Raw genomic sequence first — 25,546 nt, forward strand, 5'->3', positions numbered from 1 at the left:
TACAATCATGAAAGTTCCATGAGATTGGGAACTTATCCACTACTTTATCTCCAGTTCCTATAACATAATGGGCAATTAACAAATATTTGTTGACAGCTAGAAGAATGGATAAACTCGAATGCTGTGTTGAATTTTCAGAACTAAATTTATGATAGCTCAAAGAGATGCATAACATATTGAGGGATAAAAATAAATAAAAGAGTGACTCAAGTCAATAGAGGAATATTGTGGGAAAATAAGATCAAACCAAGGTTAAGTACAGTACACAAAAATGTGTAACAAATTTCAGAAATAATTGAAGTATTTGGGTGAATTTCTTAATTGCCAAAGGAAAGAGAGAAATATGCTTCATTTCAAAATTAAGATGATGAAAATATACTGGTAAAATATAGTCAACTTTTTCTGGTGGCACTTGTTTCTCCTTTGGATCTTATGGAAACTCTGTGGGCTCAAACAGTTGATGTTTTGTGTTGTGTGCCATTGTATATTTACAATGTCAGGAATCTTCTAGCTTCTTCTAAGCCTGTTTTTGAAAGGTTTTTTTTTTGTTGTTGTTGTTTGTTTTGAGACGGAGTCTCACTCTGTCACCCAGGCTGGAGTGCAATGGTGCGATCTTGGCTCACTGCAACCTCTGCCTCACAGGTTCAAGCAATTCTCCTGCCTCAGCCTCCTGAGTAGCTGGCATTACAGGCCCATGCCACCACGCCTGGCTAATATTTGTATCTTTAGTAGAGATGGGGTTTCACCATGTTGGCCAGGCTGGTTTTGAACTCCTGACTTCCACCTGCCTCGGCTTCCCAAAGTGCTGGGATTAAAGGTGTGAGCCACTGAGCCTGGCTCAAAATTTGTTTTTTAAAAATGTGATCTAAACTAATGTTTTTAAATACAATATCTAAACTAATGCTTTTAAATAGAGTATCCACATTTCTTTATACCTCCCCTTTCTATTTAAGTCCAGTTTTCATTATATAACTCAAGAAGTTAAAGAATATTTCTCTGTTAATATTTGGTCCAGTGGTTTTGAAACTGTTTACTTATTATGTATGTATTTCACCAAAACTGCTTTTATTATTAGGTAAGTCAGTAGTAAAAGAACTGACACCAGTAGTTATAAATATTTTACTTTGGAATGTATTGAGAGGCAGATATTTATATTGAAAAATGTTAGTGATGAGTTTACTATTTTGTAACTTATTAGTAATAGCATCACTTGTAGTTTTGCTTTCTTCCCCAAATTTTGCAAATCACTGTGATACAACTTAAATAATGTTGACATCTTTTAGCAAAATAATCTTTCTGCCTGTTTTAGTCTCAAATTTGGGGATATAATTTAACTCCTAATTAGGAGTGTAGCCATTTTCCCTCCTCTTAGTTTTTATTTTAAGAATTTTTCAACTAAACAAAAGTTGAAAGGATTATGTGATGAACATCTGTATACCCTTTACCTGGTATGACAATTTTAACCTTTTTTCATAATTGCGTTCACCCTCTCCTGGCCCCTCTGCCACCCCCACCACAGCGGTGCCCATGTATATGTACCTAGTTTTAATTATTTTTTCCTTAACAATTTGAAAGCAACAAACTTTACCCCAAACACTTCAGCCTATATCTCTTAAATAACCACAATACTATTATCACACCTAATGCAATTTAACATTGATATCATGATATATGTTTTATCTCTATATAACAAGCCATCTCTATTTTGTGGCTTAAACCAACAATCATGTATTTTGTTTCATGATTCTGTGCCGTGGTTGAGTGGTTCTTCGTTTGGTCTTACATCAGCAAATTCATGCTGCTTCATTCAGCTGGTAGATGCTTGGAATGGGCTCAGCTGGAATTTGAAAGATTCCTTTCCTTCTTAAGTTTTGACTTACTTTTTTGCTTTTGATTCCTTCTCTAATAATCTTATGTTTCTAAAGCTTTATATGAGAGTATCTAATCATAGTCTGTGTTAACTATTTGTCTTTAATATCTTTTAGGAATATCATAATGCATGAAGGCAGCTGGGGCATATCTCATACACGTGTGCCGACAGAATCTCGGCCAGGTCATGTAGCTCTGATAGCTGGGTTTTATGAAGATGTCAGCGCAGTTGCCAAAGGTATTGTGTATTTGGACAATCTTATTAAATGAAACATCTGTCAAATAAATATTAGTCCTTTACCGCTTAATCATGTCACAAAGTGAAGGTATGTTTTGAGATACTTTGGACAAATGTTTTAGCATGCCTTACTGACATGAACACCCACTGGTATTGACTCCAGAATGATGCTTTAGTATTTCATTATCCTGTGTTATTGAAAGAATTTGGGTTGGATGGAAGCATAATTTTCCTAGATATTATTCTTGAAAGTTCAAAAATAATTTTATATTTCATTAAGAAGTAAATTATCTATTGTTAGTTTTTTTAAAATAGTGGTATAATATACATAATATAAAATCTACTATTAGTTTTGCATTTTTCACTGACTAATTGTTATTATTTGAAGAATAGTTCTTTAGGGGCTTATTGTACCATGTATATATTACTATTACTGCTTGCTTGCTTTCTGAAGGATGGAAGGAAAATCCTGTAGAATTTGATTCTCTTTTTAATGAAAGTAAATACACATGGAGCTGGGGAAGCCCAGATATCCTGCCTATGTTTGCCAAAGGTAAGAGTTGCTGATTATGTTTCCTCCGATAGTAAATAGGGAATAAGTCAATATGGTAGTTTTCTGTTTTTATATACATACTGTATTTGTTAATTTTTACACATATTTTTACATGTTTAACATTTCTGAAATAGGGATATTTAATTACAGTGATAGATGTGTCTGTTTAATTGGCATTGTTTTTTTCCTTCTTAGTTATACTTGAAATATTGGCACATCATACAGTTAGATAGTATTTTGGATTCAATTAAATGGTATATGGCTCTATCACTTAACCGCTATATAATCTTGAGCAATTTATATAATCTCTCTGAGCTTCAATTTCCTTTTTATAAAATGTGATAATATTAGTTTCCGTCTCATAGGTTTATTTTTAGAATTAAATTATGTAATTCATGTGAAATATTTAGCATAGCACTTTTCACATAACTTCATTATAAATGGTGATGTTGAGGTGTGGTTCATTATACTTTGGCAAATCATTTTAAAAGTTAGTGGATATTCATATGAAGATTTAAACATTGGCCGGGCACAGTGGCTCACACCTGTAATCTCAGCACTTTGGGAGGCTGAGGCAGGTGAGCTCCAGAAGTTGGAGACCAGTCTGGGCAACAAGGTGAGACCCACATCTCTACAACAAACAAAAAATTGGCTGAGTGTGGTGGCATGTGCCTGTAGTCCCAACTACTCAGGTGCCTGAGGTGGGAAGAGCACTTGAGAGCCTGGGATGTTGAGGCTGCAGTGAGCCATGATTATGCCACTGCACTGGCAACAGAGCAACACTGTGTCTCAAAAAAAAAAAAAAAACAAAAGATTTAAGTGTTAAAATGTATAGTTATAATTCCTATTTTAATATATTGAATATGCCATATATTTTGGCATTTAATATAGATGGCATTTAACATATAATTTATTTAAATTGATATTTAATATATTGAATATAGCATTTAGATTTGTTGTTTATATGTATGATTCTGCAAACATTGGGATATCTCTTAATTAGAAAATTCATTTATATTATTTTCTAAAATCAGTTGGATGAATTTCATGTCATTAAATGCTTTTAAGTGGAAACAGAATGATTGATCATTTCACTTATCAGAAAGGATTTGTAACATACTTAGTCATGAGTGTAATTAAAATAATGGGAACCATTGAAGATTATTACGTGTCCAGGAAGCAAAATATATATTGAGAATTTTACAGATGATAGTCATAGAACATTATTATACTGGGTGGACCAAAGAGCCCCAAACTGTTTGCCATTTATATATTGCCTTCTTTGGAAAGCAGTTTAGGTTTTTTGGGAGTTGGTGGTGGTAAGGGTAGATTAAGTTGCTATGGCTTATCAAACTAACATTCTTGTTTCTGGCTACAATGGATGAGACAGGACCAATAATTGAATTAGAGATAGTCTAATAGGAATGTTCCATATCTTATGGTAAACAACAAACCCAGTCAGACCTTTTTATTTGGGATGTGGGAAGTAGAATGGCTGAGCTGTGGAATAGAGTCATTAGAGCTGAACTGGTGCTATAAAGATTGTATTAGTTTATTGTATCTCTTTGTTTTTGTTTTTGTTTTTGTTTTTCGTTTTTTGAGACAGAGTTTTGCCCTTGTTGCTGAGGCTGGAGCACAGTGGAACAATCTCAGTTCACTGTAACCTCCGCCTCCTCGGTTCAAGTGATTCTCCTGCCTCAGCCCCCTGAGTAGCTGGGATTACAGGCACACATACACCACACACCACATCTATTTTTAATAGAGATGGGGTTTCATCATGTTGGCCAGGCTGGTTTTGAACTCCCGACCTCAGGTGATCCACCTGCCTCAGCCTCCCGATACAGGAATTACAGGTGTGAGCCATCACGCTAGTCATATCTCTTTCTTATTACCTGCAAGAGCCTATTAAACTCAGAAATTCACTAAACTGATTAGATTCTTAATACAGTCTTGCAAATGTATGAGATTATTATATCTGTTGACCCCTTCAAACTCTTTGGCAATAAGCAATATTTATTCTCTTATAAGTTGAGAAAAATATGCATAGTTTATGAATAAGAGAAGTGAAATATTTGAATTTTCTTCTTATGTTAAGAAGGTTTGTACACCACACATCTTCATCTATTTTAGACTGTAGCATTCTAAGGGGCACACATGTTTTGAATGGTTTAATCCTTAAAGGGAGACAACTGTTGTGCTTATTTTTGTTATATTGCTTATTAGAGTTGTGATTTTGGTGTGTTAATTAACATACAGTGAATCTGTGAAATTAAAATATGTTATTTTTGAGGACAAAAAGCAATAGAATACGTTAAAGTATGTAGCATGGTCCATAGGACATAATATACATAAATGTTAATTATTCCTCCCATTTTTCTCTTCCCCATCATAATGAACAATGCTTTGTGAAAATTCTGGTTACTCACAAAAATCTGTGAATGACTATCTCATATTTTATGATAGTTTAAAAGATTTTGTAAAAAAATTATTTTTTCCAAATTTCCTTTTCAGGTGCTAGTGGAGACCACATTTATACATACAGTTATGATGCTAAAAGAGAGGATTTTGGTGCTCAAGATGCAACAAAACTGGATACGTGGGTTTTTGATAATGTTAAGGTTTGTGCTATTGAGTGGTTAATATACAAAAAGCATATTTTTATCTGAAGTATTGGAGACTGTATTTCAAGTTTTTTCTGTTTGCATGAGCTTTAAAAGTTTTATATTGTAGCATACTGTTCTGAATTCTAAGATTTAATTATAAAAAATTACACATCCTAAATAAACAAGAGAAGTTTTAAACTTCTTTGTTTCTATTAGTAAAATGAGCCCTAGATTAGGATTTAGGAAACCTGTTTTTCATTTCTAGTTTGTGATTCATCCTGGGTAAATTTTGATCTTTCATTGACCTTGGAATCAGTCTCTTGTAGTAATGGACCATGTGAGATATATGAAAGCCTTTGGGAAAATGCTGTTCAAATATAATACATTTATAATAACAAAGTGTATGATTTTTTAAAAAAATTATACTTTAAAGAAAAATTAGATAAGCAGATTATATAGGCAAAAACAAATTAGCAAATTGATCATAATAAAAATCTATGGTTTCTTTAAGTACTAGAGTTTTTTGAACATTTTATAGTGACAATTATCATAGTTTCATGAGGAATACAATATAACTTATATTCTCAAAAATTGTGTGAAAATCTCAATTGTGGACATTGTCTCTCTTCTTTTACCAGTGCATTATTCCTCATCTCCAAATAACAACTCATAATGCGTCCATTATAAGAGGCTTTGATTGACACTTCTTTTTTCTAATAGTGTCTTTTGAACTGACTTTGTGGACTTCTCCATGATATAGCCATTTTTGTTTGTAAATGTACTCCTCAGTATATATCTGCCTTTTTCTTTGTATTTGCTTAGCAGAAATTGAGTGCTTTAAAATTCATGGCTAAACCCTATTTTTTTCCAAGGATCTTTTCCCTTGAAATTTTCTTTTTACTTTTAATATATACTTTTGTCAACAGGGAAAACTTTCACCTTAAATAAAATCTCTTTAAGAAAATGATTAACAAATTATTTTGCTAATCATCACTTCTTAACATAATGTACTAATATTAATATCTGCATGAAAGCCTTTGGCTTCTAATTTTGTATGTGTAGCTAGGAATTGATTCCTTGCGAATGTACATACTTAGCTGGTAGCTGGCCTGATTTTCATGTCTTTCTTCCTTTCTTTATTTCAACACTACTAGTCTTGACATGGTAGTGAACAGAAAAAAAGATTTGCACATGATTTCTTCATAAAATATGGTAGATATATATTAATCAAGTTATAATGAAAATATGAAGTCATCAGCATTGGTAAGTGATGTGAAGGAAAAATACAGACCAAGAATGTATCTTCAGAAAATTCTAATCTGGACTGGGTAGTTAGGGGAAGGCTAAGAGGTTTGAGATAATCTCAGAACAGGTATAGGAGACAAATGGGTAGGGATGGATTGGTATGGAAAGGTATTTCAGGCCAGCAGCATTATGTAAATCTTGGTCAAGAGTCAGCATAATGGATTTGAGGAAGTGAAAGAAGGGAGGTTAGTGTGGCAGGAGGACTGCCTGGGAGCCAGGTCTCAGAAGAGGCTAGAGAGTAAGTTAAGGGTTTTACTTTTGAACTTCATATCCTGGCTAGAGACTCATACTTAATTCAAGCCAAACAGTTTCCAGATCCATGCAGTTTTCTGCTCACCTGTTTTTTGTAATTGTGGTAAAAAAAATACATATGCAAAATACAGAATTTACTATCTTAAGCATTTTAAGTGTTTGCAGACAGTTCCCAGCTTAACAGTGGTTTAACTTTTGATTCTTTTGACTTTCCACCAGTGCAAAAGCCATACATATTTAGTATAAACCATACATTGAGTACCCATACAATCATTTTGTTTTTTACTTTCAGTATAGTATTCAAAAATTACATGAAATAGTAATTATTATCTCACTTATCTCACATTATCAACACTTTATTAAAAAAGGGGCTTTATGTTAGATGATTTTGCCCAACCTTAGGCTAATGTAAATGTTTTGAGCATGTTGAAGGTAGTGTAAACCAAAAATAAAATTCTAAGCACCACCCCACCAAGCATCTCAATGAACTTTCTCAGCCAGGGCGCTTTTAAAAACTTTTAAAATGTAACCTGAGAGGCTGATTCAGGTCATGAGGGGAGGTGGGTGTCGGACATGCCTCATTGTACCTCTCTGGCATTAACCTCAACACAGACCTTAAAGTCTAATAAGAAACATTTTACAACCTATTCTCTGAAACCTACTATCTGAAGGGTCCCTCTGCAAATAAGAACTTTGGATTCCACAATCTCTTATCTTAACCCAGACATTCCTTTGTTTTGATCCCAAGTCTTTAGAGAAACTCAACCAATTGCCAACCAGAAAATTTTTAAATTTTCCCCCAATCCCCACTTTGAGTTGTCCCACCTTTCTGAACCAAACCAATGTATTTCTTAAATATATTTGGTTGAAGTCTCATGTCTCCCCAAAATGTATAAAACCAAGCTGCACCCCAACCACCTTGAGCACATATTCTCAGGATCTCCTGAGTGCTGTGTCATGGGCCATGGTCACTCATATTTGGCTCAGAATAAATCTCTTCAAATATTTTATAGAGTTTGACTCTTCGTGGACAGTAGGCCAGACTAAGCTATGAAGTTTGGTAGGTTAGGTATGTTACTGGCAGAAGGTATCTGAATTACTGGCAACAAATCCGTAAGGATCTGCAGCAACCTCAATTCTTACCTCCCCAGGAGAAAAACTTTGACTAGGACTATAAGGCAGAAGAAGAGACCAAGGCAGGAGTGGAATTTTATTTACAAAAGCTTTAGAACAGGAAAGAATGGGAAGTATGCCTAGAAGTGAGCACCGAGGTCAAGAGCAGTGTTTAATCTTGATCCTAGGACTTTATAGGCTGGCCCTTTTCCATGATTCTTCCCGTAGGGTGGGGAGCCCGCATGCGCAGTGCCCTCCTTAATGTTGGAAGGTGAGCATGCAGTGTGTTTAGAAAGTTGTACACACACCCATCCGAGGCTTTCTTTCCTTTTCTGGTGGAGTGCCCCCTGACGGGCATACTACACCATTTGGTCTCTTAATTCACATGCCCAGGAATGCATCTCTCTGGTGCTTGCATTCAGTTAACACTTTAGTGCAGCAAGTGTGGACCATCAGGAAATGGCCTCTCCCTGGTGCCAGCTGCCAATCTACTACTTTTAGAGAGGCAGTGTGATAATTGCTGAATCATCACCTGACATTCCTGGTAGGTTAGGGAAGACCGCTCTCTTGCCCCACTCATGCCTGTCTAACTACCTGTAACAGGTATATTACATGCATTTTTGACTTACAGTAGTTTCACTTTAGGCTGGGTTTATTGGGATATAACCCCATTGTAAGTGAGGAGCATCTGTAATTTAGTAATGTTAAGTATATTCATGTTGTTGTGCAACTAATCTCTAGAATATTTCATCTTGCAAAACAAACTCTGTACCCATTAAACAATAACTCTGGCCGGGCGCAGTGGCTCATGCCTGTAATCCCAGCACTTTGGGAGGCCGAGGTGGGTGGATCACGAGGTCAAGAGATTGAGACCATCCTGGCCAACATGGTAAAACCCCGTCTCTACTAAAAATACAAAAATTAGCTGGGCGTGGTGGCACATGCCTGTAGTCCCAGCTACTCAGGAGGCTGAGGCAGGAGAATCGCTTGAACCCGGGAGGCGGAGGTTGCAGTGAGCTGAGATCGTGCCACTGCACTCCAGCCTGGCGACAGAGTGAGACTCCATCTCAAAACAAACAAACAAACAATTATTCATTTCCCCCTCCCCCAACCCCTGGCAACCACCATTCTACTTTCTATTTCTATGCATTTGACTACTCTAGGCACCTTATATCATAAGTGGTATCATACAGTCTATGTCTTTTTGTGATTGGCTTACTTCACTTAGTATAATGGCCTCAAAGGTTCACCTGGGTTGAATCTATTCACTTTAAAAATCTCAGGTCGTGCATCATCTTCTTTATTAGGTCTTCTGTGACTTCTCTTTGCTTTACCCTATTTCCACTTTGACTTAGATAACCCTCCTCTATATTCCCTTAATACTTTATTGGGTTATACTATAACTGTTCATACATTGACATATTCCCCTTCAATATACATCTTGTTGGCAGAGATACTGACTTTTTCACACTGTTAATTTTAAACCCCTATCCGAGGCTGGGCGGAGTGGCTCACGCCTGTAATCCCAGCACTTCGAGAGGCTGAGACGGGCGGATCACGAGGTCAGGAGATCGAGACCATCCTGGCTAACAGGGTGAAACCCCGTCTCTACTAAAAAAAATACAAAAAACTAGCCGGGCGAGGTGGCAGGCGCCTGTAGTCCCAGCTACTCGGGAGGCTGAGGCGGGAGAATGGCGTAAACCCGGGAGGCGGAGCTTGAAGTGAGCTGAGATCCAGCCGCTGCACTCCAGCCTGGGCGACAGAGCGAGACTCCGTCTCAAAAAAAAAAAAAAAAAAAAAAAAAAAAAAATTAAACATCTCTTGTTAAAAGTTAACATCTTCTACAGTTAAAGGCATTTATGTGAACAACAAAGATGTATCTTAGATAGCCTGTTAACTTATTTTAAAATAATTTAAAAGTAGTCTTCATAGTTTTGAACCCATGTTCATGCATATATGAATACAGGGTGAATCATTTGCCTTAGAAGGGTTTATGAATCTAGTTTATCATCATTAAATTAGCATAATAATCTTCAAATTTTATTTTAATTAATTATTCCCAGCCTCACCCTGCCAAGTGGTGTTTTATGAATTTGATGCTTTTCTGTTACATGATTTGAAGAACACATTCTAGTTGGGGCAAAGGAAGTAATGAGGAGGCTATTTGCAATGTTCTAAATTGGAGATTACGATTGGACTAGGTTGGTAGTACACAGGACAATGAGAAGTGGTCCAGTTCTGAAATATTTAAAAATAATAAATGATTCTTAAACTGATAACACTATTACTATTTTATTTTTGGCTCTTGCCAAAATATGTCTTCAATCTGCTCTATTTTATTAAGTTAGATGTGAGATTAACAACATTATGAGATCTCTATGAAATTATGATCCCCTTTCTAACACCTTTTTTTGGCCTTATAACAAACAGCTAACTCATTAAACATAGATGTCTGAGCTGATAGCAAAGACGTTGTGTTGGTAGGTCACAGATTTAAATAACGTGAGATAATTTAATTTTGTATTTATGCATAAATTTAAATGTTTTCATCAGTATTATTTTTAAAATAAAACAAATGAACTAAATATTTTTAACTCATTTGTTATATGTAGGACTTCTTTCATCATGCCGGGAACAACCAGTCTTTGTTTTCTAAAATAAATGAAGAGAAAATAGTTTTTTTCTTACATTTATTAGGAATAGATACAAATGGACATGCTCATCGACCATCCTCGAGGTAATTTAATGCACGCTATGTTTAATTGTATTTTTTTAGGGGAAACATCTATTCTATTGAACTTTTAAATTATTATAATGTTTTCTTTGGAATTATAACAACAGAGCTAATATTTTAAATAACTACTGTAATGTATATTAAGTTCTTGATTATATGAGATTTCTGATGTAGTGGTTTAAATCATATGTGCTGTATCCAGATGACACATTAATATAAGTAAAATATATCCTGTACATATTCTGTAGTCTTCATTTACTGAAGCAGAGAAAAAAATGATCTAAAATATCTATATATTTTAGAAATATTTTCAGTGAATCTTGAAAATAAAAGCATTCTATGGTATTAACTTTTATATCACCAAAAGACGTAATTATCTATTCCTTGTGTATTCCGTTTAATTAGTATTGTATCTAGCATATAAATTGTATAAATTTTTGTATACCATAATTCAGTAACACTCCTTATATATAACAGCAAATATTTTTCTCACTTTTGAAGACCACAAGTAAAAGGAAGATACCATGTTATACTCTTATTTCTTATTTTGCATTTGGTTTAGATTAGCCTAACAGTAGCTATGAAGCCTATTGGGTTAGCTACCAGTAATGAATACCTCACAATCCCTTTCTTAAACGTGAGGCACTGTTGTAATTGATGGAATATTCGTATCAAAAGAACCTTGTTCAGTTGTATGGCAATCTCAAATATAATATGTTCAAAGCATGCTATTATATTTTATATCACAAGCACTTTAGGGAATGAAAATATTCTATACTTGAAATGATACTTTTAATGTGGCCAGAAAAGTATAGTTTATGTAGTGAGAGTGAGAGACATGAAAGTCATCTATCTCATTTAGGACCTAAAAGGGTTTATTAAAATATATTTGTTAATCAGTCCCCTTTTATATCATTTTTGAAAACTATTTTGGGTTATTTTGCTTCATTAAAAGGAGAAAAAAATTATTTCAACAATCTAGAGTGCTCTGATTTTAAAATATTAACGATGAAATCTAAAAGCATTTCAGAAGTTACTGATTTTGAATGTAGTAAATCCACATTGAATACATTTGATTTCTCCAAATTAATTTAATTTGTTCCTCTGTTTCTTTATACATAGAGACTACAAGGATAATATTAAAAAAGTTGATGATGGAGTTAAAGAAATCGTGTCTATGTTTAACCATTTCTATGGAAATGATGGGAAAACAACATTTATCTTTACCTCTGACCATGGAATGACAGACTGGGGTTAGTGTGTCTTTAATTGATATGTACCTTACAATTGAAGTAGTGATAAATGTAGCTGGCAAATATTTTATGATGTTGAGAGGATTAGATGTCTTGGTATATACAAAGTGTCTAGCACATAATTTTGTGCTTAAAATGTTAGCCTAAAAAACAACTGATCTTATATAAAAAATATTTTCTCTAACTAAAAAACGAATATATTCTCATTTACAAATGAGAAACTAGAGGAAAGTGGAGAAGAAAATAAAAAGTAACTATTATTTATCTACAGAGAATTAAGTGTATATGTTGGCAGAGGGAGTGGTGTTAAGATGGTATTACTGAGGGACCGATGGCTGCTGAAATTCTGTCCCGAATAAGCCTGTGCATCCTGTGAGATTCCCAAGGCAAATGCAATGTGTGCACAGAGAACAAAATAAAGCAAAGATGAAATTTGTCCCCAAATCACAATATGAATTTCTAGTGATTTGAATTCCACTTTATAAAGGACTTCTTTTGGCTCTACCTGCCAGAGTGGCCTGGAAGAAAAAGGCCCAGAGACCTTACCATCTTCTCCAGAACAGACTAAGTCTCTACTGCTAGCCCCAAGCTTGGGTGGTTACTGCCCAAGGGAGCTCTCTGTTCTTCCTGTCTGCAGTGCTACTCTGGCAGCAGCAACACTTCTTCCATGTCTTATTGTTATTATTTCTATTCTTTCAAACATAGTTACTCAGCAGGCATTCTGGTTTTTTGTTTTAGTTTTTGCCTGTTTGTTGTTGTTTCTCTAACGTGCTTTATAGGAATATTGCCAAACTAATTGTCATAAAAGGTTGTAACCATTTGGCAATGTAGTCACTATAATTAACTATATATGGATCAACTCTTCAAAACAAACTATTTAAAAAATATTTAGTTGTTAGTTGTTCTATATTTGTCTTATTATTCTTGGTATCTTATTTGTAGGTTCCCATGGGGCTGGTCATCCTTCAGAGACTTTAACTCCTTTAGTCACTTGGGGAGCTGGAATCAATTATCCCCAAAGAGTATCAGCTCAGCAATTTGATGATTCATTTTTGAAAGGTACAAGCATTTCTTTACTGTGTTTATAAATATAGCCTTTTAAAATAAGGACAAAGTTCAATTTTTTAAGAAATCACTTTTCAAATTTTAGTTGTAAATCCCTCATTTTGACATTTGTGCCATTACTGTTTCTATGCAAACACTACAAGGGATTGTTGGTTTTTCTCTTCTCAAAGAGCCATTTGTTGAACCCTTCCCAGCACACCACTGCTAATAACTAGACCTTTCTGAATGTCTCAACTGATAAACTGAACTGTCGATGTTCTTTTATTAATTTATTAATTAATTTGAATGTGAGGTAGAGTAAATAAAAATTAAATAAGAGGAAATTTAAGGTTTCATAGAGGTAAATTATCAGTTTGATTGAGATTTTTCAACTCAAGCAAAGTACATACTATCAGTTATAAAATCACACTACCTACAAGATATCTCTATTAGATAAAAAGCAAGAGGTAGTACTGAGCTATTTCAACCCTAGGCCCTAATGAAGACAGAAGAGCACAGTGAATAAGGCACTCAATAGCATGTCTTCAGTAAGTAATGGTGCATTTTTCAGAGGGCGATTTCTTATATGTTTGTAAGTGCTGATGGAGAGCATCATGCCAAATCACAGGTCCACAGAGGAGACGTTGACAAAGGGCCAGAACAGTGCAACCAGTACACTGTCATTATTATTTTCAGATTTATTTAGGTATGAAAGAAAAAGAAGCTAGAGGACTCTTTTTTTCATCTACTGTATATCTTTGAGATAGCCCCTGCTTTCTCAGAACTTAACATTCTAGTAGGAGAATTAAAGCAATTATAAACAAAACTTACACATTATGATAATTTTATGAAGAAAATCAGGGTGATATGATAAAAGAGGAGGTAGGACCAGGCTCCTTTCTCCACCCTGTCCCCCACAGTTTCTTTAGAGACAGGTTCTTGCTGTGTCTCTAAAGGAATGGAATGGGCTGGAATGTAGTAACTGTTAACAGGTTCACAGGCCAATCGTAGCTCACTACAAACTGGAACTCCTGGGCTCAAGCAATCTTCCTGCCCCAGCCTCCCAAGTAGCTGGAACCACAGATGTGTACCATGCCTGACTCAGTTTCCCATGTTTTTATTAAGATATTTAGCAAAGGAGGCAAAATGCATTAGTTTTAAATGTATAGCTTTATGAATTTTACCTGCATATATATGTACCACGTAATCTCCACCCAGATTCGCCATACATTTGCAGTACCCTAGAAGTTTCCCTTATGGAGCAGGATACATTTTATAGAGTGGGCTAATAGTACATCTCTTCACAGTTAGGATAAGAGGGAGCCATTCATATGAAGGTTAGGGCAGGAATGTTGCAGGCAGAGGGAATAGCAAATGAAGAGGCAAAAAATACAAAGAGCTTAGCTTGTTCGAGGAACAGAATTGGAAGGCTGATGTGGCTGAGCACTGTCAGCTAGGAGCAGAGTATAATGAGTTGAGAGGTTGGAGAGGTAAACAAGAGGTAGATCATTTGATGCACTAAAGCCTGGGTAAGGAGAGCATGAAGTACATTCTGAGTGCAGTGCTCTATCGTTAAAACCTGTTAGAGCATTGCCAACATTCCAGTTTGCCATAGGAGCTACCTTTCTGACTGCTCTGTGATAAATGGATTGGATTGGATCAAAATAGAAAGTAGGGTAAGTAGTATGTTTGTATTTATGAGATTTAACTTTATTTTGGCATTTGATTTCTCACTGAATTGATGTTTTAGAATCACATGATTTCAAGAATTGTCACAAAATAAATGCATTTTTTCTCATATGAATATTAAATATACATTTTAGAGAGAAGGAATGTGCACTTTTTCATCAACTGATTATTGTGAATTTTTGGCAGTTGACTAGTAGAGTCAGAAACATATTTTTAAACTTTAATTAGCTTATTGAATGAAATTTTATTATACAATATCTTATAATGCTTTTGGCAGTATATCCTAAAGCCATTAAATCAAAACTTGGTCTCTCATAATCACTTGTTTCGATTTCTGTTTGATGCAATTTCTGAATTTATGTGTAGCAAAATGGAAGAATGAGCCTATCTTTGAAGGCAATTTTAATAATAACTCAATATACTATGTTAACATTTGTGATTAGTGACTACAGGAATATCACAACTACAGTTTTAAGTGTTTTGGGAGCAACTGCCATCACAGAAAAAAAGAGAAGCTTGAATTAATTAACTTCCTATCAGTTGCCTTAATACTCTCTCAAACAGGATTGTAATGAGTTTTCAATGCTGACAGTTGTTACCATTGTGCTTTTTCACTTCCATCTTTCCTTCCTCAGCCTCTGATATTTTGAAACAATTATCTCCCAAAGAGCATTTAAGAAGCTTAATAAATCATCACAGGAAACACCAAATATTTACTTTTTAAAAAATTATTTAAAAAAATATACCTTTGCCTTTAAGCATGATTTTTATTCATAGTTGGCTTAAAATAGACATTTCTAATACCTATGTTTTTCATAAGTATTGGGCACTCCTAAAAATCAAATGATTTATTCTTTTTTAAATCTTAACATCAGATCTTGTGTCTGATTTTATCTTTCAGAGTGGAGATTGGAGAACTGGAAGAGGCTAGATGTCAATCAGGTATCCATTTTGATTTTATTACATTCAAATTTAATTTTATCTTCTATAAGGAGGTTAGTAAAAAACTATAAAAAATAGATAATATTGACAAATTCTTTTTCAAAACATTTCAGTTACTAAGGGGAATTCTTTTAGTGCAAATATTTTAGCTCAACTAATCTGTCTTGTGGCAAAACAAACACAACTTCAAGTGAAAATAAAAGACTTTTTCCAAATAACGCTGGATAATTATTTGTTATGTAAATTGAAGTTCGCATGCCTGTTAAATTTCTGTGATTGCTTTTCATGATTGTATTGCTTAATTTAAGCACAGATCTATTAAAATTTCTGTTATGGATTCCTTTCCTATAGTATATCAGTTACATTTTCTTTTTGTTAACACATATTTTACCTTTACTTCTAACCAGCAACCTTACAAATGCAATGGGAAAAAAGTGATGAGATTATAAATTACTCAGCTAGAAACTTTCTGTTAGAGGAAAATGTATAGCCAGTCTGATAAAGTTAGACTAGTAGCATGGTCTGTAAATATGAAGCACATAATTGTCATTGTTAAAAACATGCTACTTTAATAGCCATTTTCGCTATTTATAGAAGGTATAGCATCATTGGGATATGGCTTCCAAAGTGGCAGGAGTATCTTGCCTTCCAGGTCACCACACAAGCTGAGATTACTTACTGTGATGGACAAATCAAGGTCCAGGGTCTCACTTTCAGACCTGTGGTTGTAGAAACTTGTTTCTTCCCAGCATAATAAGAATAGTCTTCTCCCAGGATAGATGCATACTACCCAAGTAAATGAACATGAACATATTAAGTCAGAATAGCAATTTATTAATTTGCAATTAAAAATCACTGTCAAAAAAGACAGGAATGACTTGAAGATCACAAACAAGAACATCTCGTATTCATAGCCAGACCAGATCATAATCAGCAATTTAACATAGATTCAGTTACTGCTCTCTGAATTGTCAGTCTGTTGGCGAACATTCCTGCTTCAGATCTCCATCAAATGGGAATCTCTTCTTCTATTCATTCCTTCTACTAACACTGTGATGTGTCTGTGGTGTGTTTCAACTTTGTACTAAGTGTAAGTATTTAGTGGTGAGAAGGCAGACTTAATCCCCGTCCTGGGAAATTTATACCTTAGGGGTAAGAACAGATACTCATCAGTCTGTTGTACAAATACATGTAAACTTGAAGCTGTGGTAACTACTACAAAAGAGATTTGTGCAGCAGTGAGACTGTAGAGTGGATGTATGTGATAGACTGTGGTCAGCAAAGTCTTCCTGAGAAGTCGAGGATTGAGCTAAGATTCATGAATAAGCAGAAATTAGCAGGCCAAGGCAGTAGGAGGAGGGCTTTTCAGGCAGAGGAATTGCATACACTAAGTTCTGGTGAGAGGTTACATGGTGTATTAAAGGGTCTTGAAGAAAGCCGTTATACCGCAATAGAAGCCATGGGGTGGCGTGAGGCAGAAGAAGGGACGCACAGACCCTTCAGGGTCTCATGGGCCTTGTGAACTTACTTCTGAAAGTTCAAAGAATCCTTGAAGAGTTTGAAGCCTAGAGAGTGACACGATGTGGTTTTTTGTGTGTGGAAGAATCCCCCTGGCTGCGGCGTGGAGAAGAGATTAGAGGTGGCTGACAGTGGATTCTGAGGGAAAAGGAAAAGGCGACTAGAAAGACTTTGGAGATTTCCAGTTTTCTGCAGGAGGGCACCTGGAGGACAGTCTAAATAGTAGCAAGTGAGAAAGATTGAGAGCCTGGGAACAAACTTGATGAATTCCAACTTTAAGTGAGGGAGTAGTGAAGGTATCTGAAAAGGAGGAGCCAGTGAGAGAGAAGAAACTCAGCTGTGTGGTGTTGAGGCCAAGAAAGGAGTGGCCTATGCCATACTGCTGAAAGGTCTAGTAATGCCAGCAACACTTGTAGCTATCATTGTCACAGGCTTATTATGTGCCGAGTACTTTATAAGTTTTATCTCATTTAATCCTGTCATACCTCTTTAAGGGAAAAACTTGTATTTATTTTTTTAACTGATAAAGAACTCGAGCAATTGGAGGGTTAAAAAACCTGCCTGAAAATTTGAAGCTGGGCGTTCTCAATTCCGAATACTTCATTGCCTGAAAAATTATAAGGACTTATATAAACGTAGTCAATTAGATTTAGAAAATGGGTGGTTAGCTCTCTTAGAGGGAGCAGTCTATGGAATGATAAAAGGTCAGAGTGAGCCACAGTGGGCAGAAGAGTGATGGGAAGGTGAGGAAGTGAAGATAGAAAAAAGATGAACAAGTCTTCCGAGAAAATGACCTTGAAGAGGAGATACCCAAAATGGTATTTGGGATCTTTTGACTAAAGAGCCTCTTCTCTGGTTTATGTCTTTTCTGAACATCACTGGCTGGTCAAAGTATCCTTATGATACTTTGTTTTTCTAGTTAATATATACATTTCTCCAGTTAAAGTCTACTCTTGATATTCATTTTATGTCTAAATAAGGCATCCTTGTATAATACTGAAAAACTGTTACATAAAATGGTCAAATTCTTAGCTAATAGGATAAGTAATTTTTTGTTTTAGTATGTTTTACATTTAGGGCTTTTACTGGTTTCTTTTGAAATTTTTTTTTATAGGTTCATATATGTCTAGCAAATGACACTTTTAGAGATTAATATCTTTTTGTATTAAATACATGTTTGAAGGTAACTGATTATAACAAATATCATGGTTATATTCCAAAATATGGTTGTATTACATTATTTAATTTCTTTGTTGATGTCCATAGACCTCTTAGAATTGAGCTTTTTTATTTGTAGGCTGATATTGCACCATTGATGACTTCTCTTATTGGAGTTCCCTTTCCTCTTAACTCAGTGGTAAGGAATAAAATTTTATTATCAACTCTCAGTATAAAAAAAACTATTGCACAGTAAAATTTACTCTTTTTTATGTGTTTCTGAATAATCTGGGGGTCTTTTTTTTCTTTTTTTTTTTTAGACGGGGTCTTGCTGTGTTGCCCAGGCTAGTCTTGAACTTCTGGGCTCAAGCAGTCCTCCCATCTCAGCCTCCCAAGTGTCTGGGATTACAGGCACTGCTTCCAGCTTATATGATCTTTGATTACATTTATAACTATATATTCCTGTATATTTATTTCTAAATATGCAGTACCTCATAATTGCTTATGTATTATATTCTGTAACATGGAACATGAGCCAAATAGCTTTTCTTTAAATACTTTAATTTTCTAAAATGTGTATGATTTATATATTTGTATTCTGGTTATAAGTGATAGAAATGTGTAAGTAATTTTTTTATTACAAGCAGCAAAAACTGACTTCGTTTAAAGGGTAGTTATTGAAAAGATATTGGTGATTTGCTGAAACAAAGTGGTGCTTGAAAACCAGGCTTGGAATAACCTGGAACCAGGATATCTGGAGACTTGGAAGAAGGAACCACAGCCATGATCCCATAGCAGAGCTGTTCTCAGGGCACTGACATGAGGGTAGAGTAGCATTATACCTTAGTTTATATCCCTTGACTATCAGGAGTCAAATTCCAGATGATCTAGCCTGGGTTATAATCAGCAGGTCCCTGGATTATAAACCTAACATGCTGTATCTAATGGGCAAGACTTCTCAACAGAAAATAGTAATGCTGTTAAGAATGGGCCCTGGATACCGAAATGCCGAAAATAACTATTTCAACCAGCCACTCTTATTAGCTCTTCAAAATCAAATGTACTCTTAAAAAATAATGTTATTTAACCCAGAATGCTGAGTAATATGACCCCAACAGTCATAGTGTTTGTGTATGTGTATAATGAAACAAAAGTTTAACAGAATAGTCCTTACTCTTATTATGTACGGTACACTCTGATATGTCTGAAGTCTTTCATTTTAAGTATGCTGGCTGTGGCCTACCATAGTAATTGTTTTTTGTGTGTGAAGCACTCAGTTCACTTCCTAGAACATAGTTATCTCTCAGCCAATGCCAGGTGTTAGTGAATTTAATTCATCTCTTGCTTTGCTTATCTTAATACATCTACTTTATGAGAAAAAAATAGAACATTTTTCAGTTATAGTTTTAAAAAGATTTTTCATTTAACTATTTCAATTATTTATTTGTCCATATGCCTTATCTTTATTGCTTTTCAGTCTGTTTTGTTTTATAAGAATAGCCTGAGCTGTCTGAATACTATCAATAAGCTGGTATTTGTTATTTGCAGGGAATCCTTCCTGTGGATTATCTTAACAACACTGATCTCTTCAAAGCAGAGAGCATGTTTACAAATGCAGTACAGATTCTTGAACAGTTCAAGGTAAAAAAAATTTAAAAAGGCACACACAAAAATGGACAGTACTACAATTTAAATATTGAATATATTAAGGGGAAATACTTGATTTTGTTTTTTAACTATTTCCCTGTAATTTACCCTTAAATCTTACGTACTTGACTTGTTTCACATTTCTGAAGTGTAGGTTCTATAGCTCAGTCTGAGGGCATCAAATTATCTTTGAGGGGAATGACTGAATGTAAGATTACCACGTATGCTTACAACGACTGCAAGTCAATTCTTTAACTATTAGAATTTGCCCCATAGAAGTCTTATTAGAGATTGCAACATTTCTTGTCATTCCATGTACGTTATGAGATCCGTTAAGAGTTTAAAGAGGTGACTCTTTGACTAAAACCTTCTGTTATTCTTAACGCTTTTAAGAATAAGTAGTTTGGCTTGTTTTATTTTCAGAGTTAAGGAAGTACAGTTTTAATTACAGTATGTTATTTTGCAAGATTGATATGTTTAATTCTCAGCTTATTGAGATAGTAAGAAAATGTTAAATTTTTCTTTAAATATTTATGAAACAATATAGTAACATAAAATTCCATTTATTTTCAAAGTGGTTAACCATCCCTAAAGAATCATTTTAATGGATGTTTATATTTCAAAATGAAAATCATTTTTTTTCTCATTTGTAATATTTTCATACTTGGTTCCCAGGTGAAAATGACTCAGAAAAAAGAAGTTACTTTACCATTTTTGTTTACACCATTTAAGTAAGTCCCTTACATTTTTTTATTAACTTGAAGGAAAGAATTTTCCACTGAGTTTGCAGTTTTTCTCTGAGTGATAGGATTAGTTTACTTATACAGTTTGCCATTTTATATACATTAGTGTAAACTCCAAATTGAAATCCTCTTCTATTACTGTTGTTAAATAATGAGCCAGGTGCTAGATAACTTTGAATGGCTGGAAGAGGGATGGAGGAATGGAGAGATACATGAGAAATATTAAGGCGATGAACTCCATAGGGCTTGACTGGTTGGCTAGGAAGGTGTGGGGGCAGGAAAGAGTGTAACTTCCTGGCACTTGGCTTGGTTGATTAGGAAGATGCTGGTTCCATATAGCTTATTGAAAGAACTAGTTCAGGAGACAAAGATGAATGTTACTAAGTTCAACTTACATTTGAAGATATCAGTTAATTAATTAGAAAGAGAGGCTTGGATCTCAGAAGATGTATGTTGCTTGTGAAGATTTTGAAGCCATAAGAATAAAGATAGGCTGGGCGCAGTGGCTCATGCCTGTAGTCCCAGCACTTTGGGAGGCTGAGGTGGGCAGATTTCTGGAGCTCAGGAGATCGAGACCAGCCTGGGCAACATGGTGAAACCCCGTGTCTACTAAAAATACAAAAATTAGCCACACATAGTGACGCATGCCTGTAGTCCCAGCTACTTGGGTTGCTGAGCCTGGAGAATTGCTACACATATAGGAGGCTCTAGAATTCTAGGAGACATCAACTCCTACTGGGTGAGTGTGTTAGGGTTCTCTAGAGGGACAGAACTAATAGGATAGATGTATATGTGAAGGGGAGTTTATTAAGGGGTATCGACTCACATAATCACAAGGTGACATCCAGAATAGGCCGTCTGCAATATGAGGAGCAAGGAAGCCAGTCTGAGTCCCAAAACCTCAAAAGTAGGGAAGCTGACAGTGTAGCCTTCAGTCTGTGGCCAAAGGCCAGAGAGCCCCTAGCAAACCACTGGTGTAAGTCCAAGAGTCCAAAAGCTGAAGAATTCCGAGTCTAATGTTCAAGGGCAGGCAGCATCCAGCATAGGAGAAATACGAGGCTGGAAAACTCAGCAAGTCTGCTCGTTCCACATTCTTCTGCCTGCTTTATTCTAGCTGTGCTGGCAGCTGATTAGATGATGCCTACCCAGATTGAGGGTGGGTCTGCTTCTCCCACTCCACTGACTCAAAAGGTTAATCTCCTTTGGCAACAATGTCACAGACACACCCAAGAACAATACTTTACAACCTTCAATCAAGTTGACACTCAATATTAACTGTTACAGTAGGTAAAGAAGAGGGCCGACTTTGGTGAGCAGCAGATTGTTGCTATCTCAGGTCCAGGAAGATGTGTTTTCCTTGAATCAGGAGAGGGAAGATCTAGATCACAGACCTGGCTCTGCACTACTGACTGTGTTGGGCTTGCATCTTTGAGGTTCACATTCGATTAGCAAGGATTTTGCTGTTGACTAATTAAATAGAAATTGTTTTATCTATGAATCTTAAGGATGTGATTGAATGATTTCATTGGAATTATTTTTGACAACTTCTGTTGCACTAGTGTGATATTCATAAATTAGAAAAGTGGCCGGGCGCGGTGGCTCACACCTATAATCCCAGCACTTTGGGAGGCCGAGGTGGGCGGATCACAAGGCCAGGAGTTTGAGACCAGCCTGGCCAACATGGTGATACCCTGTCTCTACTGAAAATACAAAAATTTGCTGGGCATGGTGGCGCATGCCTGTAATCCCAGCTACTCCAGAGGCTGGGGCAGGAGAATCACTTGAACCCAGGAGGCGGAGGTTGCAGTGAGCTGAGATCATGCCACTGTACTCCAGCCTGGGCAACAGAGCGAGCCTCCATCTCAAAAACAAAAAAGAAAGGCATAAATATTGTATTACCCTCTGAATAATGTGGTTGTATACTTGACTTTGTTTGTGTGTATATATGTGTGTATTAGGACAGTAAAAATAAAATGAAATTAGCATTTTGCAAGTTACAATCATATAAAATTGATTACCCTAAATATATCATTAGGATATTATGTTATTTACATCTCTTATGCTAATTCTAATTTTCTTTTATTGTAGTATAGAATTGAGATTTGTTAGTGGAATTGGTTCTGAGGAATATGTAAGTGTTCATACCTTTTTCAAGAAATATTGATTGACTGGTATGTGTTTTGTGGATATAGCAGTGAACAAGATAGACAAAGGCTTTGCATTCATAGAATTTATTTGTACAGTAGTGTCACAGGCAAACTATAACCAAATGAAGAAGTGAATAAGAAATACATTATCAATTCCTTTTATGAAGAAAATACAAGGGCTGTTGAGAGTGAGAATAAGTGAGGGCTACTTTAGACCAGCCACTTTAGAAAGGCTGGTTAGGAGCCTGGCCAATGTGGTGAAACCCTGCCTCTACCAAAAAATATAAAAATGAGCCAGGCATGGTGACGCCTGCCTGTAATCCCAGTTACTCGGGAGGCTGAGGCATGAGAATCACTTGAACCCAGGAGGCGGAGGTTGCAGCAGTGAGCCAAGATCCCACCACTACACTCCAGCCTGGGCAACAGAGTGAGACCCTGTCTGGAAAAAAAAAAAAAAAAAAAAGAAAAGAAAAGAAAAGAAAGAAAGGCTGGTTAGGGAAGGACTCTTCAGCAAGGGTTCAGGTGTATACTGCTCCCACTTTTTCCGTGTGGCATGGTAACTGATCATAGACTTCCCCTACTTTGATGTTCAGTGTCTGCCTACACATACATATTTAGAGCCACTACTACCTTTGTGTCCTCTGGGGGCCTGGCAAGATGGCTGATTCCCATGTACTGGCTCACCCACCCTGGAGTGTAGTGACCAGCCCTGCCTGTAGACCTGTCTGGCTAAAAATCACCACTTGCTAAAAGCCTGCAATATGACCAAAAAGATCTAAGATAACATGAGAAATAGACTCTTGAGGTCATATGAAACTCAAGGAACAGAACCAAACCTAAAAACATTAAAATTCTCAGAAATATTTAAGAAACTATTGCATCCATAAAACAAAAGCAGCATTAACTTTGCAAAATGTAGATAGGTACTAGATGCATTAAAAATAACTCTTACATTTAATAAAATAAATATTTCATAAGAAGAATGCCACAAAAAACTTAAAGAAAGATAAATTGTATAAGAATGGTCCAAATGAGAGGCAGATCCTCCAAATTAGAATAGGAAGTGTGTAGACCTCAAACTAAATGAAATGAATTTTAAGTAATAGATAGATTGAGTAAGAAGCTGAAAGAAATTAAGGACATGATGTATACATAGAAAGCATACATTTCTTCATCTGCGCCACCCCCCCACCAAAAACAAAACAATGACAATCAGAAAAGGGAGAAAGAAACATTTCAAACTTTATAAGAAAGCATGCTTCAAATATAAAGCACCCTCAGATGTGGCATGATTTTGGACAGTTGCTAGGACTGTGAGAAAGGGAATTCCTTTGAACATTGTCGTGTGGGTCAAGGCTTTAAAGAAATAGATGAGAAAATCTAATTGTAGCATAAAACTTTGTTTTTCAGTGGATAGTATTTAAATAGTCATGATGATATAAATATTGGTTTTCAGCTTTTAGAGTCAATCCTTGGACAAAACAGGGAAGAATGAATTATGATTACCAAATATGATGCAAATGTTAGCAGCCTTGAAAATGTACAAGTACAGTTAACAGGTTGGAAGGCAGAGAGGGAAGGAAATGTACATGGAATAGTGGCGGTGCTATTTTCTTCATGAAATAGAATATGGAGAATTTTATCTTTAGTTTAATTAGTCAGAGGTTTAGGTATTAGTTTTTGTTTTGTTTTGTTTTGTTTTGTTTTGTTTTGAGACTGAGTCTCGTCCTGTTGCCCAGGCTGGAGTGCAGTAGCTCAATCTCGGCTCACTGCAACCTCAGCCTCCCAGGTTCAAGCAATTCTCCTTCCTCAGCCTCCTGAGTAGCTGGGATTACAAGCGCGTGCCACCACACCCAGCAAATTTTTGTATTTTTAGTAGAGACGGGGTTTCACCATGTTGGCTAGGCTGGTCTCGAACTCCTGACCTCATGATCCGCCCTCCTCAGCCTCCCAAAGTACTGGGATTATAGGCATGAGCCACCACGCCCAGCCTTGGGTATTAGATTATGAAAGTAACCAAGGTCACCAAAAAAGGAGGTAAAAATGTGATATAGCCAAACTGAGTGGCGAGGAAAGCCAGAGACAACAGGGAGTCAACAAAAAGTACCCCCAGTCATCAAGTCAAGAAAAAGTAAGAAGAACATGTTTTTTAAAAATGTAGGCAACTACCGGAATAACTAAAAACAAACACATGTAAAACTTTTTGGTCTGGGTTGGTGAACTGAGAAATGAAAAAGAATTATTATGCCCTTGTGTACTGTTTGATTTTTTTCAAAATATGTGCATATATTGCTTTGATAAAATGTATTTTTAAAAGTATATTTATCAAAATAAATAGATATTCTAATCATTGGCACAAATTCAGTAGAATATGTAATTGGAAAAGGATTCATAATAGAAATAAAATACTCAGCAATAAAATGATGAGAAATGTACATTGTAAAGAAAACTATCAAATTTTATTAAGGACATAACAATATAAATAAACAAATGTTGGATAGTACTGTTCAATATTGTAAAAATGTCGGTCCTCTCCAAATTACTTACTGAATATGGTATTATAACTAAAGGATTTTTGTATAATTCAAAAACATAATTTTAAAATTTATAACAAAAATAAGTGTTCAAGAATAGCTTAATTAGTTTTGAGAAAGAAGAACAAGAGATTTGCTCTCCTAGATAACAAAATACATTCTAAAGCTATTATAACTCTAAAACATGTGATATTGATGCAGACT

General features: G+C 35.6%; 1 protein-coding gene across 7 annotated transcripts in view; it reads left to right on the forward strand.

Moving 5' to 3' along the window:
- Positions 1 to 25,546, forward strand: part of PIGN (phosphatidylinositol glycan anchor biosynthesis class N) — a 150,239-nt gene that overhangs the window by 29,320 nt on the left and 95,373 nt on the right. For all 7 annotated transcript variants that reach the window (XR_007721317.1, XM_050768140.1, XM_050768137.1 and 4 more), the window contains 10 exons: positions 1,986 to 2,107; positions 2,562 to 2,660; positions 5,172 to 5,278; positions 10,546 to 10,670; positions 11,790 to 11,920; positions 12,863 to 12,979; positions 15,555 to 15,595; positions 18,411 to 18,470; positions 19,820 to 19,912; positions 20,594 to 20,649. Coding sequence is in view for 6 of the 7 variants with exons in the window: in XM_050768140.1 (XP_050624097.1) it covers positions 1,986 to 2,107; positions 2,562 to 2,660; positions 5,172 to 5,278; positions 10,546 to 10,670; positions 11,790 to 11,920; positions 12,863 to 12,979; positions 15,555 to 15,595; positions 18,411 to 18,470; positions 19,820 to 19,912; positions 20,594 to 20,649 (951 nt within the window). In the remaining variant the exon portion in view is untranslated. The remainder of the gene's footprint in view (positions 1 to 1,985; positions 2,108 to 2,561; positions 2,661 to 5,171; positions 5,279 to 10,545; positions 10,671 to 11,789; positions 11,921 to 12,862; positions 12,980 to 15,554; positions 15,596 to 18,410; positions 18,471 to 19,819; positions 19,913 to 20,593; positions 20,650 to 25,546) is intronic.

This window comes from Macaca thibetana, chromosome 18 (genome assembly GCF_024542745.1).
Source record: "Macaca thibetana thibetana isolate TM-01 chromosome 18, ASM2454274v1, whole genome shotgun sequence".
Taxonomy (NCBI): domain Eukaryota; kingdom Metazoa; phylum Chordata; class Mammalia; order Primates; family Cercopithecidae; genus Macaca; species Macaca thibetana.